General features: G+C 35.7%; 1 protein-coding gene across 2 annotated transcripts in view; it reads left to right on the top strand.

Moving 5' to 3' along the window:
• TM9SF3 (transmembrane 9 superfamily member 3) overlaps positions 1–19,017 on the top strand; it is a 55,768-nt gene that overhangs the window by 4,212 nt on the left and 32,539 nt on the right. The window contains exons 1-5 of one of the 2 annotated variants that reach the window (XM_064488306.1): positions 3,708–3,746; positions 4,816–5,011; positions 13,495–13,617; positions 15,982–16,142; positions 17,160–17,237. In XM_064488306.1, coding sequence (XP_064344376.1) covers positions 3,723–3,746; positions 4,816–5,011; positions 13,495–13,617; positions 15,982–16,142; positions 17,160–17,237 — 582 coding nt within the window. In that variant the 5' untranslated portion in view covers positions 3,708–3,722. Of the gene's footprint in view, positions 1–3,707; positions 3,747–4,815; positions 5,012–13,494; positions 13,618–15,981; positions 16,143–17,159; positions 17,238–19,017 lie in introns of those variants that run through there. The other variant, XM_064488304.1, reaches the window with a different exon arrangement.

Here is a 19,017-nt window from a genome sequence, read left to right as displayed (position 1 = left end):
GTACTCTATGGTAGGCTGAGAGTTTATTTAGGTACAAAGCTATTTTGAGAGAAAGAGCACTTATCTCAAGAGACTATCCAAAAATACACTTCTAATTTATTTGTATTAGAATTCTGATGTAGGCACTTTAAATAATTAAAAGGTGTTGAAATTATAATTTTTTTTTTTTAAATGGAGGTACTGGGGATTGAATCCAGGACCTTGGTATGCTAAGCCTGCTCTCTACCACTGAGCTATACTCACCCCCCAAAATTATGATCTCTAAAACATTTTCAGAACTGAATTTTGCTTTCTCAGATGCGCATTTTAAAGCCAACACGTATCTTTCCCCTCATTCCATAAAAATGATGGCATTTGGGTGCTTATTCTGAGCCTGCAGTCCTTTGCCTGTCTATGGATTCCGATTTCTTTATTCAGATTTTACATGAGTACATCAGTCAGTAACATTTTCTTCTGAAGTGTTCCTCCTGAGAAAAAGTAATTCATGATCTCTGCCAAGGAGGGAAACTTCTGTACCTGCACTTTCCCAGCATGTAAACAGTATTTAAATGAGAGACCCAGCATCGGTGACTTCTTGAGAATAAAGGTCATTCCTTTTGAGATTAGAGCACAGGTAGCTTCAGCACTTCCTCAGGTGCTTTGTACAACTGCACTTTGCTCAGATTTCCTTCATTTCGTTTTTACTCTTCAGTTAATGAAGCTGACTAGGGATTATCGAGAGTGTAGTTCTAAACTTATAAACGTGATACTAATTAAAACAATCTTGGGCAAGTTATTTGACGTTTCTTTACTTTGTTTGAATCTGTAAAATGGGAATAATCGGATCTGTCATAAAGTTTTCAGAGGTTAAATGTTATGTAAAGATCTTAAAACTATGCCTGGCACATGGTATGTGCTTACTAAGTGTTAAGCTAATGATACTATCACAAAAGATGGTAAGCATGTGCACGTGGGATTGGTCAGTTAAGGCTTTACCTGAGGACTTGGGAAAGGAGGATTTGGGCAGTTCTGAAGGATAAGTAGGAATTGGCTAGGTGGGTAGAAGGTATTATAGATTTGCGGAAATGACGTAAAAAACAAGGTGGAGTCAGAAAGGAAAGGAAGACAGTATTATAAGCCACCTTGGCTGGAGCGGACAGCACAGAAGTTGAGCCTAACAGTGAAACTTCCGAGGGCTGGAAAATGAGTGGAACGGTGAGGTGAAGAATGCAGGGGTCTGGACTGGCCTCCTGTCCTTTGGCTGCTTCCGAGGGAGGCCTTGTGGAAGGAATCATCCCCATGCTCAGGGGTCCCGTGGTCCACTGCTGTGCTTGCTTGACTTTTTCTCTCCTCTTCTTCGGGTTACACTCTGCAGGTAGGTTATCAAACTCTGTCTTAGTGTCATTGGCCACCTCAGAGGTTTTCAAGGAATGTATTTGAAAAGAGCTTGCTAGGATTTCTTGAAATGTTTTGAAAGTGAATTGGACTAGCCTTTTGGCCAAGGGTGGGGGGAAGAGGCTTACTTGTTGCTCTCTTCCCGTGGAGTTGGGGAGCCCTGGGACCCTCCCAGCAGTTTACGGAAAGGAAAGGTTTTTCTCCCTAAAAAGTTGTGTGAAATCTTCTGTTTGGTATTTTCAAATTTCAAGATACTTTGACACATTTTCTCTCTTGAAAAAGAATTCCTCTCTTGACCTTGTCTTGGGAACACTTATTCTCAGGGATAATCAAAAACTGTAATGAAAAGTAAGCATTTTAAATTCATGAAATCTGACTGGTCTGCATAAGGAGCATTATAAAAGAAAAGAAACATTTTTGCCTGTGTATTCACCCTAACCGGTGTGTATGTGTGTGTGAATATGTATGAATGTTTGTGTATATATTGCATGTATGTTTATTTCTAATTACTATTTCAGTCCTCAGAAGGAATCCTCGGTTACAGGATGGTACATGTTTTGTTATAGTACAGTTTGCATCATGTCATCACAACACTACTACCCCACTAAAGTTTCAAGAATGTTTAAAATGGGTAACTTCAGAATGTGTAGTTTAACACACACTATGACCCTTAAATTGTTTTCATCTTATGTTTCAGTTTGTATAAAATAAATGACTGCCTTATTTTAACAAGTATTTATTTTCCAATTTTTGTCTATTTTTAAAGGGATATGAGTATCAGGATTTGTAGAGAAAGGGGTTTTGTGCTTATTTTTCACGAGTTACATTTATGAAATTTTTGCAGACTCAGCAGGATTAATGGCAAGAATAAGTGCCATCTTTCAGTGTTCTAGTCTTAAATGGTTGCATTTTGTTACCTCCCCTTTCTTATTTCTCTAAAAGTTACTATTGCAGGCAGTACACATACTTCAGACTTTTACTAAGTTGCCAATGAATTTTATATTTCAGCATTTCTTCAGTATTTTTCATCATATTTATTGAATATTTTTTGTGTACATGATACTGTGCAGAGAGCTTTGTGTTCAGTGAACAGGTTTCAGTTCTGATACCATCTCTGTTCAGTGGATAGTGATTGGTTTAGAACACTGTTTCGAAAATTCTTTCGCTATATACTTATCTGTATCTATGCAGAAAGGAGTCCCTTGGTTGATTAATGCTCTGTGACCTTAAGCATTGGATGGAAGAGTGGTGGTATAGTTTATTTGTCAACACCCTAAAATAACAAGAGTAGTTACAAATGGGGATCTATGTATACATTCAGATCTTTGATTGACTCCTTCATACATGAAGATTATCTGCATTTGTTTTTTTTAATTCACTTGAAACAGGTTATGACTTTCTATATTGTTATTCATCCTGACTCTTCTCGGCCAGAGCAGAATTAATCGAATGACTATTGTTGCTACAATAGTCCTTTATTACCTTAATTATAACACTTAATTTCTTCATTGTTAATTATTTACTTGCCTGGCTCCACTATGAATAGTGAACTACTTAAAGGGAAGGACAGTATTTTATTCATCTTTATAGCCTCAACACCTCGTGCTATGCTTGATGCTTGTCTCATGTATTCAAAAAGTCAGGTAGTTTTTTTGTTTCCTTGATGACCTGGGTGATGTTTTATGAACAGTGAGAAGTTTATTGTTTGAAGATGAAATGATTAGATCTAAGTCCTAGGATGGCGATGGTATGAATCAAAAGAGGCAGATGCTTCAGATGAGAGTAGACACATCAATGTTTTTGGACTGCAGAGGGACTTGGGGTTTGAGTCTCTATGTCTGAGAGGATGGTACCGTTAGAAAAACAAAGTAGGTAGTTGGGTTTGGGTGGGATGAGTTTGGTTTTAGAGATGCTGAATTTTGAAAATGTTTATTAGGTGTATTTAATTTTAATTAATTTATTTATTTTTACCATAAAGAAATGTAATTTTAAAAAATTGAAGTATAGTCAGTTTACAATGTTGTATCAATCTCTGGTGTATAGCATGTTTCAGCCATATATACATATATTTGTTTTCATATTCTTTTTCATTATAGGTTGCTATAAGATATTGAATATAGTTCCCTGTGCTATACAGAAGAAACTTGTTGTTTATCTATTTTATATATAGTAGTTAGTATCTCCAAATCTCAAACTCCCAGTTTATCCCTTCCCTACCCGCTTTACCCCTTGTAACCACAGATTTGTTTTCTATGTCTGTGAGTCTGTTTCTGTTTTATAAATAAGTTCATTTGTGTCTTTTTTTTTTTAGACTCCACATATGAGTGATATCATATGGTATTTTTTAGATGGAGGGCTGGAGGTACTATTTGGTAGGTTGGACTAGTTGGATCACTTCCTCTTTTATATACTTCATAGCACCCTACTTTATTATAATTGCTTGTTTAGTATCCATCTTTCCCTTTAGGCTCTAAGCTCCAGTAGGGCAGGGTACATGTCTTGTTCAAAGCTGTATCTTCAATTACAGACACAATTATTGGCACATGGTTGGCACTCAGTAAATAAGGTTCAGTGATTTAACTTCAGTGCTGTTACTTGACGTAAACTGCATCCTATATTTTCTCTACGTTGCTAATTAGGATTTCTAGTTGTAAGATTACTCAGGTAATTGCTTTTCATAGAAGCATTGGATTTTTAAACTTGAGGAGATCTTAGAAATCTTTGGCAGATCCCCCCCCAGTTGGACCCCAGAAAAGTGAAGTCACCTACCCAGAGTCATTGCATCACAACTCCAGATCTAGCTATGTGTAATATTCACTGATGGGTAAAGCCGTAATTATTTATTCAAAGAAATTTGCATATGTTACCTGTCTTCCCTTGAATGGGATATGGAGATTTCATGGTATGGCTTTCTCTTCTCTTATTCAGTCATTTCTCTCCTCTCTGGTACTTTGATTAATGGCCATGGAAAAGAAAGGAGATGAAATTTTATTTGTGCTTGCTGGCAATATTAAATCTTCTGAGTTTCTAGTGATTAACGTAAGGTTGTGGATAAACCGTTGATTTTGTTTCCTCCTTCCTTGTCCATGTTAGCTTGGTGAATCATGTTGATTCTAGGTTTACCATTATTTGATAGTGTAAGTATTACTTATTAACATATTCTTATGGGTTACTGGATTTTGTTTAAACAGTATCTTTTGTAAAACAAAGTTTGGAAAAGGTGGATCTGCCTGAGACGACAATCAGAGGATATAATTTTAAAGTTCACTGAATTTCATTTTTAATGTGTGCATATTGATCATTATATTGAAACAAGCTTCCAGTATTTTATAGCTTCCTATACTGAGACCGTACATTTTTGTTTACAATAGAAGCAAATATTTCCTTAATTTGAATTAGATTTTTTTAAAAACAAATTCTTACTTTCTTTTTTTGTTTCAGTATCAAGATAAAGAGGAAGTTGTCTTATGGATGAATACTGTTGGGCCCTACCATAATCGCCAAGAGACATACAAGTATTTTTCACTTCCATTCTGTGTGGGGTCGAAAAAAAGTATCAGTCATTACCATGAAACTCTGGGAGAAGCACTCCAAGGAGTTGAATTGGAATTTAGTGGTCTGGATATTAAATTCAAAGGTATGTAAACCTTAATAGTCCTAAAATAAGTATTAGATTGTAGACCAGGCTTCTCAACTTTGGCATTATTGACATTGGGGCCAGATAATTCTTTTTTTTTTTGTAGGAGCGTGTCCTGTATATGGTAGCATGTTCAGCAGAGTCCCTGGCCTCCACCCCCTGGATGCCAGTAGCACTCTCCAGTTGTGACAGCCAAAAAAGTCTTCAAACGTTGCTAATCGCCCTTGGTTGAGAACCACTGTTCTAGCCTCTAAAAAATGTTTTAGTCTCTAACTTACGTTTAGAAAGATATAATAGTAACTAACAAAGATTTTTTTTGAATATTTATGAAATAATAATTATTGTAAAATTGTATTTCTTTAACATATTTACTCCTTAAAAGTGTTTTGTAGTAAAACATTTAGTGGTTGGACATGATGTGGTTGGGGAAAGCCTCCACAGTTTCCTAATGAAGTAATTTCTGGAGGTGCGGAGATGTAATGGGGTATACGGATACTTAAAAATAAGGTGTAAAGCCTCAGTGTATTTGTCAGTGTTGTATTGATTTATCCTCTCAAGATCTATAGGATAGTGTGGTTTAAAATTTTAAGTCAAAGACTTGTTAAAATTGAAGAAAATCTGCCTTACCTATTTATTATGCAGTTAACTATTTGTATCAGTTCCTGTGAGTGTGTTTATACTTTTTGTTTTTCTGTGTGGAGTTTGTCAGAGTGAGTATTTCCTGCATAGACATTTTTAACTTGATGAGCAGAAGCCTGAGGAACTGAATTTTTAGGATCTTTGTCTTTATTTTTGAATAGAGCATGGATCTTGTAATCAGAAGCTTTGAATTTTAATCCTATTTCTTTTACTATATTGATTTTAGTAAAGTTGTTTACGCCAATGTTTACTTCAGTGTCTAAATGTATAAAATGAATAGTAACTAGCCTCTGGTATTTTTAGTTTTTTGGGAGGAGAATGTGAAATGAGATATTTTAAAGATAATATTTTGAAGATAATGTTTAACTTTGATTTGTTAAATTTTATTCTTATTTTTAGGGTTTTTTTTTTTATTACTGTTGTTGATAATAGGTATACATATTTACAGCCTTTTTTCCCCCTATAATATTCCTTGGGACTTAATTATAAAATTAAGTTGTAAATTTAAGCCACAGTGACCTGGCCTATAACTTTATGAATTATTGTAAACATGCCCTGAGGCTTGTTTTAATTTAATAAGATGATTTAAATATTTAATCACACATAAGGAGAAAACTTAGATTAGAATATGTGATTTTTGAGAACCTCAATACTACATTTATTCACATACTCTCTCCTTTCCCATATTTGGCATGCATTTCTAGTTTAGTAAGGAACCAGAGAGAGAGAATAGGCAAAAATCTTGAGTCTTGCTTTGCCACTATGGACAGATTTCATCATCTTTTGAAATCCTCACTCTCATTTACTAAAGAAGAGTACTCATTCAGCTGTCTTAACCATTCTTCTTTTATCAGTTCTTTGAGGCTGAGATAGGAAATATTATTTAGATAGAAAGGGGTGGTTTTCGTGAGCTGTAAAAGTGTGATTAATTTTCCTTTCACATTAAACACCTTTAGATGAAAATCAGAACTAGACAGGTGTTACTTCCTAAGAGTTGGAGCTTCCTTGGAGTCTTGCCAACTCTGCACTGCAGCACAGATGTGCTGCTAAAGGACCTGCCAAATTAAGTGGTCCAGATGAAATAGTAAATGCTGATTAGATTTCTCCTTCTCCTGTAGCCCCTAGCTTATCCTGTTCAAAGACAAAGTTGACTATGCTTTAAAAAGTGTTTTGTGAGGTTTCCTGGTTATTATTTATAGTAGCATGGAATTTTAAAGGTGGGATCCACCTTAGAGATTGTGTCATTTCTAACGAGTCACCTTAGTGAAAGCCAAAGATGAAATGATTTACCCAAGAAACATCATAGCATACTGATAATGTCATGGAAACTTAAACTCTCTGTCTGTATGTGAACTGTAGAAATAGTTACATTGTTAATCTTTCATCCGTTAAATATTTGATTTTTAAAGGTTCTTCTGAAGGCAAATATATTCAAATAAAATAAAATTTTGGAAGTTCTGTGAAACTAGAAAAACTATATAAATTATATATATATAAATACACACTTACACGTGCATACAAAAACACCTTTTTAAAATCTAGTAGATTCTGTCAAGCTAAATGGATTGATACTGTTTCATAAAATGAAGGTCACTAAATAGACGATTTTAGGGAACAATGATAGTTTTAAATCTAATGTAGGATGCCTCTCTCTTGAGATTTTATGCACAACTTTTTTTTTCTTCCTAATAGTCTTCATACTACCACTAGACAAAATGCTACATTGAGAACATTTAGAGAACATTGGAGAGAGAAGGGCAGGCTTAAGTTGGATATCCTTGAACCAGACCTGAATTCATTACCCTATACTTTTTCAAGGTACCTCTTAGAATCTTGGCCATCGTGGAGTGGAAAGAACACATGCTTTAGAGTCAGAGAGACTTGATGCATCTCAGCTCTACCTACCTGTGTAGTCAAGGACAAATTATTCAGCCTCTCTGATCTCATTTTCCTCATCCGTGAAATAAGGGAAATAATATCCACTTGATAGAATTGTCAGATTTAAATGAGATAATGCATATAGATCATTCATCAAAGTTCTGATAGTTTACATTAAAAAAATGGTCATTGTGAATACTAATAGCACATAGTATGCGGCTGTGCTTCCAACTTGATTTTGCGTTAGCAGTTATAAAGTGTTAAATTAGTTCATTGACTATAGGATTTGATTTATCCTCAAGCTGCTGCACCGGCCTGCTGGGTATTTTAGTTAGTTCTGCTAGGGCAGGGACATTCTTGTTCCCTGTTGCATTCTTAGCTGTTAAGACATAGTGAACTCTTAATAAATAGTCTGGCACCTGGAGGGTTTGTGCCTACTTGTTCTTTATGATAATTGGTTCATTCTGATCATTAGATGATCTGGAATAGCAGTTCCTAAGCAGTTTCCTTCCTCTCATGTGAGAATTCTTGCAGTGTAACGAAGGGTGTTACTTGTTGAAAAACTGTTGACTTCTAGAGGATTCCTCCCCTCATTTATTTTATTGATCTTCCCTTGAATTTTTCTTCCTTAAATATCCCAACTTAACGGAGGGGTAAAATTATTTTATTAGTATTTCTTCTACTTCTCACGAGGGAAATGGTAAGGTGAGAATACTGCAGTTAGGGAGCTATGCTAAGGGCTGCTTGGAGCTTTATGTATTTCTAGTTCACAGATTCTCAGTCTTGACTGTTTTCAACCACAGGGTAAGCTTATGAGATGTATTATGCCAGTTTTTCAGATGAGAAAGTTGGTGCCCAGAGGTTAAGTAACTTGTCCAAAGATTCACAGGTGGAAAGCAGTGGAGTGAGGATTTGAACCCTGGCAGCCCAGCACTAGAGTTTGCGCTCCTAACCACTATGCAGAATTCCTCTAGAGGTATCTGCCTGAGTGGTAAAGCCTGAATACTAGAGGGAAGGGAAAGGGCTTGAGAGGGAGCAGCTCCTTTCTTCCAGTCTGAAGATTTTTATTTAAGATAACCCCCGCCCCTGTGTTCAGTCCCTGGGTTCTGCTGTTCCTGCTCTTCCTGATTCTAGAGCCTTCTGCTGAAGTTCTCTAGGGGCAGTGTCTCTGGTCTACTGCAGGGGGAAGTAGAGGGTATTCATCTAGCAGTGTGATGGGTGGAGGAGGGGACCTGGGCATCCAGTTCCTCCGCAAGCATATTTTCATACGATCCCCCTATGTGTTCAGCCCTATGTCTGTCCTCTACCTCTTGACATCTGTGGTGCCCCCAAGTCCTGAGTGTCTCCCTTGTTCTGTGACAACAATCCCCTCCCTGCTGCTATGGTTTCCTCTGCCTTGTTAGTCATTTGCCATTTCCATTCGTTTTCCATTTCCCCAAAATTTGTTGAAATCTTTTTTCACTGTCTTCTTGTCCTCATGCACCTCTGTCCTTTTTGTTCCATTATTGACATTTTAATGGAGTTTCAGGAGGGAAAAGACACTTGTGGTTAATCTACCTTGTTTAACTGGAAGTCTGGGAAATTGATGCAATATTTTGTCCTGTTGGTTTCAAGCATAGTGTTTTAGGCAGACCAAATAATATGAATCTTGTACTGAATTATGTCTAGGTATTTGAGTTCTTGGTACTAGCAATTCCTTAAACTTTATGCTAACTGCAAATTTAACAAGCGTGGTTTTTTTTTTATAAATTCTTATTCAAACCATTGATAACATTGTTCTCCTCAGATTGACATGCCTTTTTTTGTTTTCAAAGGAATGTGTGTGTATATATTTTTCTGATTGTAACAATGATATAGAATCAATGTACAAAATTTAGAAACTACAGAAATGTAAAGAAGAATTTAAAAATCACCTGGATATAAACAGCAGTAACATTTTCTCTCTGACTTTTTTTACATTCATCCACATTATTTAAAATTTTTTAAAATTGGGTTCATGTTATATGTTTTTGAAAATGTATTTAATGAGCACTTGTATAGTGTTTATTATGTGCTTAATACTGTTTTAAGCACTTGCTAGCTCATTTAATAAGTTATGTATAAATTAGTTTTTACTCCTCTTTTTTCTTAACATCTTATGAGCTTGTCCTCACATTGTTAATTACTCTTTCTAAAATGTGTTTGTGTAGTATTCTATAACTTGATATTATAATTTCCCCCCCATTTTGCAATTACAAGATACTCCTTATTTTCTTTCCTTCTTCTTTCCTTGCCTTTCTCCTTTTTTTCCCCCCTATTAGAAATAACAATGCATTTAGCTATCCTAGCATAGAAGTATTTTGATGCATCTCTGAATCTTTTATTAGGATAAATTTTTCGAAGTAGAATTACTGAATCAAAGGGTATAAACATTTTTAAGGCAGTTCTTGGTACCTGTTGCCAAATAGTCATCTAGAAAAAATTGTACCATTTATACTGCCAGTCAGGTTTGTCAGTTACTGTTTATGTATATGGTTGATTAATTGATTGTGAATGTATCAGTTTTTCTAGTTAAAAAAAAAATTCATTCAGCAGTTTTTAAGTGCTTACTGTATTCCAGAGCCCTGTGGTAGGCCCTGGGCATACAGCTGAACCAGAAGCTCTGGCTTCAGGATTCTATATGGGCCCTCTGAAATTGTACCTTTAATTTTGTGGGAATGTGCATTTTGGGGGGCAAGGGAAATAATCACTTTCACTGGATTCTCAAAGGGATGTGTGGCCCAAGAAATCTTAACACTGTCTGTGAATACATTGGCACTTTCAGTCCTTAACTCTGGGAAGGAGATAGCATAGATGTTATCTGTTCTACAGTTGAGGAGCACAAGATTCCCAGAGGTTAAGTGACTTGCTTTTATTCACATAGTAAGTTGTGGGACCCAGGCTAAAACTCAAGTCTGTGCCCATTTTTCTGTCAGTTTGTCTGTAGTGACTTCATAAGGAACTTTACCAACTGCTACTGAATTTAAGGTAGAGTATTTCTAGTTTTCCAATTTAGAAAGACTATCAAAAGAGAAAGTAAATGTTCTTAGAAAACTCATGAATAATTATCATATTGTTTTTTCAGTGCTTTCACTGTCTATTCAGTTATTAGTCTGGAGAGTTGTTGAGAATTGATGACAGACTTATTGATATGTAGTTTCCAGAATCTACCCTTGCCTTCTGTTTAAAAAATCAGTATTGATGTTTGCTACTTTTTAACTTTGGTTTTATATAGCATTTGTTAGATCCTAGTTGCATCCTCTTCAGAATTCACAGATGTATATTTCATCTGAGAAGGGTATTCCCTACTGTAATTTTAAAGCAGTGATTTGTGGTCATAGATTTTTCAGATTGTTTTCCAGTCATGTAGAATGCTGAAGAGTGATTTGGCATATTCAGACACATTACACGTGTTATCTTCAAAGCAGCTCCTTCCTGAGAGAAATTACTGTTTCAATTGAGCAACCAAGCCCTTCAATAATTTGTGATGTTTGTGTTTGCTTACATGCCTGCAAGAGGAATTACATTAAAATATGACCAATCAAGGTCCGTATTATAGCCTGCCATAATGATGTTTTCCCTTTTGCCATAACATTTCTTTTCTAGATTTTATATCAGTGAAACATACTCTTCAAGACTTCTTTGTTAATCCTTCTGAGATACTCTGCTCAAAAATTTCATTTGTTTATATTGACGTTTTTCTCCTTACACACACGTGTGCGTGCACACTCACACACCCCTTTCACACACAGATGCATGTATGTGAACATACTCGAATATACTTAGTGATTTCCTTTGCCAAATAAATGGAAAATCATGCTCCTAAAATTTGTTAAAATTTTATGTTTGTTTAATGCCTGCTCTGTGCAGGGTACTGAAACAGGCATAGCTGGGGCTAAAAAGGATATAATCAGTTACAGACATAGCTCTCAAGCTGATGGTCTTTTTGAGGAGCTGAGATACTGGTATGAGGGTGTAAGTGGTGGCCTAGGTGTCATAGGAGGTATGGAGAGAAAGCCATGGGACTTGGGAGAAGGAGACAGGCTGGGGGTTTGGGAGGTGTGAGGGTGGGGGAATCAGGGATTATTCTGGGGGACTGGGAGAGAGATGGGAAAGATTCTAGGATGGACATAAGAAGTGGAGTTTGCCACAGAAACAAAAAAAATCCAGAGGCCAAGGGAGTACAAGGTGTTTGGGAACCGCAGGTAGTCTGGGTAGAGTGTACGGAGAGAGGATGCTAGATAGTTGGGAAAGAGAGAGAGGAGCTAAAGTTCAGACTGAGGAATCTTTTAAAAGCTTTATACAGATGAAAGTCGTATTGTATATTGCAGAGCTTCATACGTGAAACTACTGCATTGTTGATGACAATTACCAGGGAATGTCTGATTGTAACAGCACAGAATTTGGTGGCTTTGCAGAGGTAGCTGTAAGTTCTCCCAGAGCCACTGTAGCCCTTTGTTGCTGCTCAAACTGGACCTTCCTTTGGTTCTCACTAACCCTCTGTAGTTGTAGTTGCCTGCTGTCCTTGGCACATGAGCATAATCCGTGGACATCCCATTTGAGGACCTCTTGCTGCCAGTTCTCCTGGCAGTAATTTCTGTGTTAACTCTCCCTTTCTTCTGATCAGCTGCAGTTTTTGCCATTATGAAAATTCTAAATTTCTTGCTGCCTAAAAAGGACCTGGAGAGAAAGAAAATTTGTGTAGGAGCCATTGTTGTTGGCTACAAAGCAATTTTCCTCTCTCACTTTGAGTGTGAGAGTATTTTCCTGTCCCTTTTTTTTATGGGAGTTGTTTCCAGTCATCTTTGGCTTTGTCTTTTTGGGGTACCCACTCTAGGCTGAGCTATGAAAAGGGGAAGCTGTTCTTTCTGTTGAGGCTTAGGGAGACATGGTGCTGGTGTCTGGAGTTTCAACTCAGATTGGTATTTATCATAGAAATAATATTATAGATGGCTATTGATTATGGTTCAGCTGCAATTTTTGTTTAAGATGTTTTAAACAATATTTAAGAAATTGAACATTGTTTCTTAGGGGAAGTTGCATTTTATGTTCTAAATAACCAATATTATAGTACAGGAGAACTTAAAAACAAACAACTGTGCTTTCTTTTTTTAAGATTGGTTTCTCTTTTCCCTAATTGCTTAAGTAATACACAAAAATGATTTAATCCTTTTTGATGAACATCAAGTGTTTGCAGGTTTTTTGGATTTTGTTTTCTTTAGAAACTAATGATCCTAAGCATATTTTTGAAAAGTTTATAAGTTAGAGACCATCTGAACAGGATTTTCAGATAGCAGTATTTTTAAAAGTAGTCAAAAGTAGAAACGACTCATCTCCAGGGAACTTCCAGGTGATTTATAAACAGTGACTCCTGCTAGAAATAGAGGTTTGCCTTTTAATCTTCCGAATTATGAAGAGTCACTGGGATTCCTCATAGAATCTGTGACCTCTAGTGACTTGCATCTCCAGGAATGTTCAAATGAGTATTTATCGCCAGGATCTTATAGCTTGAAACTGTTAGCTCTATTTAGTATCATATTTTTGAGTTTTTATATAAACTGATTTTTTCACTTTTTTTTTCACTTTTATATAAAGTGAAAACTTTCCTATGTGTTTTAAGCTTTTTCATTTTTGTTTTTTAAATCAATTTATTCATTTTAAGGTTACTTTGTAAATGTTCTTATGTAATTTTCTTTATATAAGCAATGATTTCTTAGTAAAATAATCTTTGAAAATAAAGATGATTAAATTTCTTTTATTGTGAAAAATCTTAAACATACACAAAAAAGGAAAGAATTGTAAAATGAATCCCCACATATTTATCACCCAGATTCAACTATTATGAATGGAAATTTTAAATTCAGGAATTATTGTGTCTTTTTTGTGTTATTTTTCCTGTAACTATTTTTCAAACCAGTGTGCTAATTTGAAATTTTTATTTTATGCAGATGATGTGATGCCAGCCACTTACTGTGAGATTGACTTAGATAAAGAAAAGAGAGATGCATTTGTGTATGCTATCAAAAATCACTACTGGTACCAGATGTACATAGATGACTTACCAATATGGGGTAAGTATTGTATGTTATATTTAAAGTTTGAGAAACATTTCCATAGTAAACAAGATTTATGTAATGATTCTGTTAAGGTGATTGTACACTAAATTGGTAAGTGTGTTTTCACTATTTTCCACAGAATGATTTTAACATCATTTTTGTGGTTTCTTGTTACTTAAAGGGACTTTTGACATTGTCAAACCTTACATGAAAATCCCTCAAAATACAACTTTTATACACTATAGCTTTTCAGATTCAAGGGAGTAAATAAAAGATGCTTGAACAATCTGAGATATCTTTCCTTCCCCCATTTTTCTCATATCTAATTTTGACTTATTTTATCAAAAGCAATCAATGGGACTGAATACGATTTTGAAGTTTTATTCTGTGTTTCTCTCATGTGGAACTGTGGTAGTATGGTTTTTAGATATAGCAGTCTCCTGAATGACTTGTTTTGCTCGTTCTTATGTCATTTTCCCAAACTTTATTATGTTTAAAGTTTTTAAAATATTTTGTTTTTTATTTTGATGTTTTATGTTCTTGATCACCCATATTAGTGAAGAGCTATGGAATGGTTCATACAAACTTATGCGTAATCCAAACATTGTTTGTGCTGAATTTGATTAAATTATTTAATGTGCAAAGCACAGCCAGCTATCAGCCAGTATGTTTGATTACATTTTCTCTTAGTGGCTTTTTGTTGTTGTTGTTTGTTTTTTGGTCTTTGGACACTTGTTCTTCTATGTAATTAATATTATAATTCTTAAAATTATTAGGAGACTATATTAATGAGCAGCAAACTGAAAGACTGAACATATCAGCTCAGAGTTTAATGTGGTAATAAAATGAAGTTTATAAGAAAGTTAATCTTAAGATATAATTGTATGCATCACCATTACTGTGTTGCATGTTAATTAGGTATAAATAGTAAGCATTTCATATGGATGACTGTAATTAGTATAATAGACACTTCTGTGGTCAGCTCTGAGGGTAGCAGGAAGATGTGCAGAATATTCACTGAAGATTTCTGAGTCTGTCCTTCAGGAGAACCCTTTAATCTGGGTTTCCTCTTGTTTTTGATGAAAGAGCAAGTTCCTCTCCTATTTTTTTTTTTTTTTTTGCATTGCTTATGGGTTTCTTGTCTGGAAACTTAGGTTTTTTCGGTCATTTCTGTGGGCCTCCTTAGCAACATGGCAACCATGCTTTCCTGTTTTAACATAAATCTTTTTTAGCTCTGGGTTTTTGCCATGTTTAGGGCAGATACTTTTGGATATCCTATAATGTCTGAACCTTATCAGAAAAAAAAAGTCCTTATTTGGCTTTTCTTGGGGTAAAGGTTTTAGATTCTTTTAACAGTCCCTTAGAGAATTCCTTCTTATTTGATGTAACTGTGTCTCCACCCTCAGAGTTTTCAGAGTAGATAGGTAAATAAACTTTGATGAAATGAATTATTAGAATGATTTAATTTTCCCTCTGCTACCCCAAACAAAATGAAACTGTATTCCTTGAACTTGTACCAATTAGAAGAACTTTGGTTAATAATCAACTAATTCTTAATAAGAAATGACTTTTTTTTCCCTTAGTACTTCAATGAATTGCATTAACCAGAGAGGGAAGGCCCAATGAGTAACTGTTAGAGCCGAAGGCTCCAGAGAACATAGAGACTTGGGTAGGGAACACTGGGTAAATAGCTGACAGTATGAGGGCACAGGAGATAGGTCCTCAGCTGCTACCTTCTCCCCTGCCTGGGTCTTCCCCTTCCAGTATCTCAGATTGGGATCAAAATGGTCATTTTAACTGTTGCCTTATTACTGTTTATCGTCAACACTCCTTTCATTTCAGTGACTTCCCAGGGATAGCTAGTTTTTGAGATATTAAGAGGAGGTATTTTAAGTTTTTGTATCCACTATACACATATGTGCAGCTTATTAAGAATGGATTGAAAATAGGTTATGAAAGAAAGTACTGGACTGGGCATCTGGTGAACTTGGCTTTAATTTTTGTTTGATCACTGAACTAAGAGCCCTGCCAGATGGTGATATAGTGCTTCCCTCAAATTTTGAGATACTAGGGAATATACACATATTATTACAATGAGGGTGACACTAATGACAAAGCATGAACTTTGAGGACCAAATTAGTGGTAGGTTATACTGAGCTGTTCATCACTTTTTTACCATGGTGTGAAAGTGGCTGTGTTTGCCAAATAGTTAACAAAGAGTAGACATCCAGCCTGCACCTTTCATTGTTATAACCATGAGAAATAGCTGTAATATTGCTGTTTTATAAAAATACTTTTCAATGAGCTTTTAGCTTCTAATGTATTTTAAATATTAAGTGATATTGCATACCTTGTATGAAGTGTTATTTCTTTTATAGGTATTGTTGGTGAAGCAGATGAAAATGGAGAAGATTATTATCTTTGGACCTACAAAAAACTTGAAATAGGTTTTAATGGAAATCGAATTGTTGATGTTAATCTAACTAGTGAAGGAAAGGTGAAACTGGTTCCTAATACTAAAATCCAGATGTCGTATTCAGTAAGTATTAAAATAATTGTATGCAGGAAGAAGTGTTGTGACCTAATTTCAGCAATTAAGTGTGTTTTACAACTTTAATAAATGAAAATGCAGCTTGAAATGGGACATAACAGAATATTATTAAAATGTGTTTCCTCAGTGTATGTAAGTAAACCTCCTAAAAGCAGGGAGATTTATTTCAGGTCAGTAGTGTTAGATACCAGTTACATATTTGCAGGACCTACCATTTGCTTCAGGAGAGTTTACCGTTATAACCGGGCAGTTAGCTAACCCAGCTATGTGTTTTCATGGTTACTTTTTAGATTGCAGTACTCCTTTTTTCTCTTTTCTTTTTGCTGTTACAGATAAGAAATGATGCTATATTGAAAATTGCTGGATGAGAATAGTTTACCATATTTTGCTGTATCCGTTGGAGTAAGATACTCCTGCAGAGTTAGAGCTTGTCGGAGCCCTTTGCAACTAACAAGTTGATTCTGTTCTGTTAGAATTAAAAATAGTGGAAAGAAGAGAAATCCTTTGTAGGCAGCCTTTTTCTTTGCCATTTTTTTCCCCTGGTAACTGGAATAAGTTCATTGCTAGTAGCCAGTTTTGAAAGTTTTTCAAGCTTTGTGCATATGTACCTAGAGCAAATAATATTTGCATAACTGTTTATAAAGAAATGTGATCATTTTAATAAAACTAATGTAATCTAAAGACAAAGATGCACAGATTCTTATTTTAAATTGGTCTAATTGAGTTCTTATTACATCTGGTCAGAGTATGTAAGTCGGTAACAGTTAATAGTCTTGAAAACTGAAATGATCCCTCTAAATAAAGTCATAAGTTTTGTTAATACACAGCAAGGAAAGTTGGTTAGTTTTTTATCATATATTTCAACTTCTCAAATTGGTAGTAACTTTCTACCATTTCTCTAGTTTCTTATTCTAAGTGTGTAAATCTTTTTATATTTGCTCAGTTTTGTTATCAGATTATTGATTACTGACCTTGATTTTCAAATGAAAAAAAAATTTTTTTCAGGTAAAATGGAAAAAGTCAGATGTAAAATTTGAAGATCGATTTGACAAATATCTTGATCCATCCTTTTTTCAACACAGGGTAGGTAAATTGTGTATTTTAAGACATTCAGTATGTGCTTCAATCAATTAAACATGAGCATATGCCATATATACATATTGGACACTGTGCTGGGGCTGTGGATTTCAAAGATTTAATTAATGGTGATTTCAAGTGTGAGCTTAGAGTCATGAAAGTAGTAGAGGGTTTTAGAGGAGCAGTCAGAATCTCCCTTTATCATGCCTGGTTTAAACCAATGAGGAGATACACAAGAATAAAACAAGGGAAGCCAAGATACTACTTTTATTACTAATAAGACTAGTATTGGAGAATGTGGCTTTTATCTGTGGTCAAGTGTGCTTCTTAATATTGAAACTCAGAATTGGACAAACTAACATACTCAGACATTGCTGGACTATTTCAAGCTTTCCTACCTGGGCACCTGTGCTTGTAAAAATTATAGTGTGGAGAAACAGAGCAGAATGTATGCATCCACTAGGAGGAAATGAATTGAAGAGTGGAGTGAGATCAGGAGTTTCTGCTGGGAGAAATCCTCTCACATATAAAGAAACACCAAGAATGAGAAGAAACGTCTCTCACCCCACCACCAACAGAGACACACTGGATCTCAGGTCCTGAGTCTAGTGGCATTGCTGCTGGTTTTGTACAGATAGCTTTGGTTCTCTTTAGCAGAAAAAATTTTATTTTGGTGGTTCCCTCCTTGAAGGATGGAGATGAAAAGACTACAGGATAGAAGGAGACATACCTATTCTTCTGACTTTCTTCTTGACTTGCCTCTTCTCTTTTGATATGATCTTGTGGACTGAAATTCTGAAGTTTATTAATCACCAATTCTTGAGATGGCTTATAAAGTTTTTTGGTCTCAGATTTATATCATTGCAGCCAGGTTCTACCCTTAGACTCCACCAGAATCTGTTACTACTACTAATCTTCCACTGGGTCCTAGGAGAAAAAAATTAAGCTATTTGGGGTTTAGTCCTTACTGAAAGATTTAGTGTGCTACTCCTGGAGTTAAAATTTCCCCCCCCAACAGTTACTCCTCCACCCCTCCACATGTTCTCCTCAGATTTAGTGCTCAGGCAGTCCTAAACGTGACAGTCCTGTTAAAGGTATAGGCACAAATAACTTCAAATAACATTTGAGAATATGAGGGCTCTCAGCTGACATTTCCTACTAGAACACCTCGATCTACCTTGTTTCTATCCCAGAGGGTGTTGACAACTTGGAGGAAAGGCTGCCTTTTGGCATTTGCACAAGTAGAATAGTATACTATATATATTTTTTCAACAAATATTAATTAATTGAACACCTGCTGTGTGTCAAGCACTGTACTCAGCAAGTAGAATACATTAGAGAATGAAAATCAGAGATCCATGCCCTCTTGGAGCTTACGTTCTAGTGGGGGAGACATGCAGTAAATATAATAACTAAAATGTATAGTGTGTTCCAGGATGTGTACATCAAAAAAGAGAAAGTAGAACCGTGGGGCAGGAGTACCATGAGTGGGGAAAGTTGTTTTGAATATGGGTGGTCAGGGTAAGCCTCTGAGATGGACTTTTGAGCAAAAGCTTGAAGTAGTTGAAGGAAATAAGGAATGTGAGTATCTGAGGGAAGAGTATTCCAGGCAGAAGCAATACCATTGAAAGACCTGTTGGGTGGGAAATTGCTTGGGGTGCTTGAGGAGTAATGAGGAGGCCAGTGTGGCTGGGATCAGAGCAAGAGGGTGAGCAGTAGGGAATGAAGTCAGAGAGGCAGCAGGAGCCAGATCATCCATGGCTGCTGTAGGACTTTGAATGAATGC

This window comes from Camelus dromedarius, chromosome 8 (genome assembly GCF_036321535.1).
Source record: "Camelus dromedarius isolate mCamDro1 chromosome 8, mCamDro1.pat, whole genome shotgun sequence".
Classification (NCBI taxonomy): Eukaryota; Metazoa; Chordata; class Mammalia; order Artiodactyla; family Camelidae; genus Camelus; species Camelus dromedarius.
This window is presented reverse-complemented; position numbering and strand designations above follow the sequence as displayed.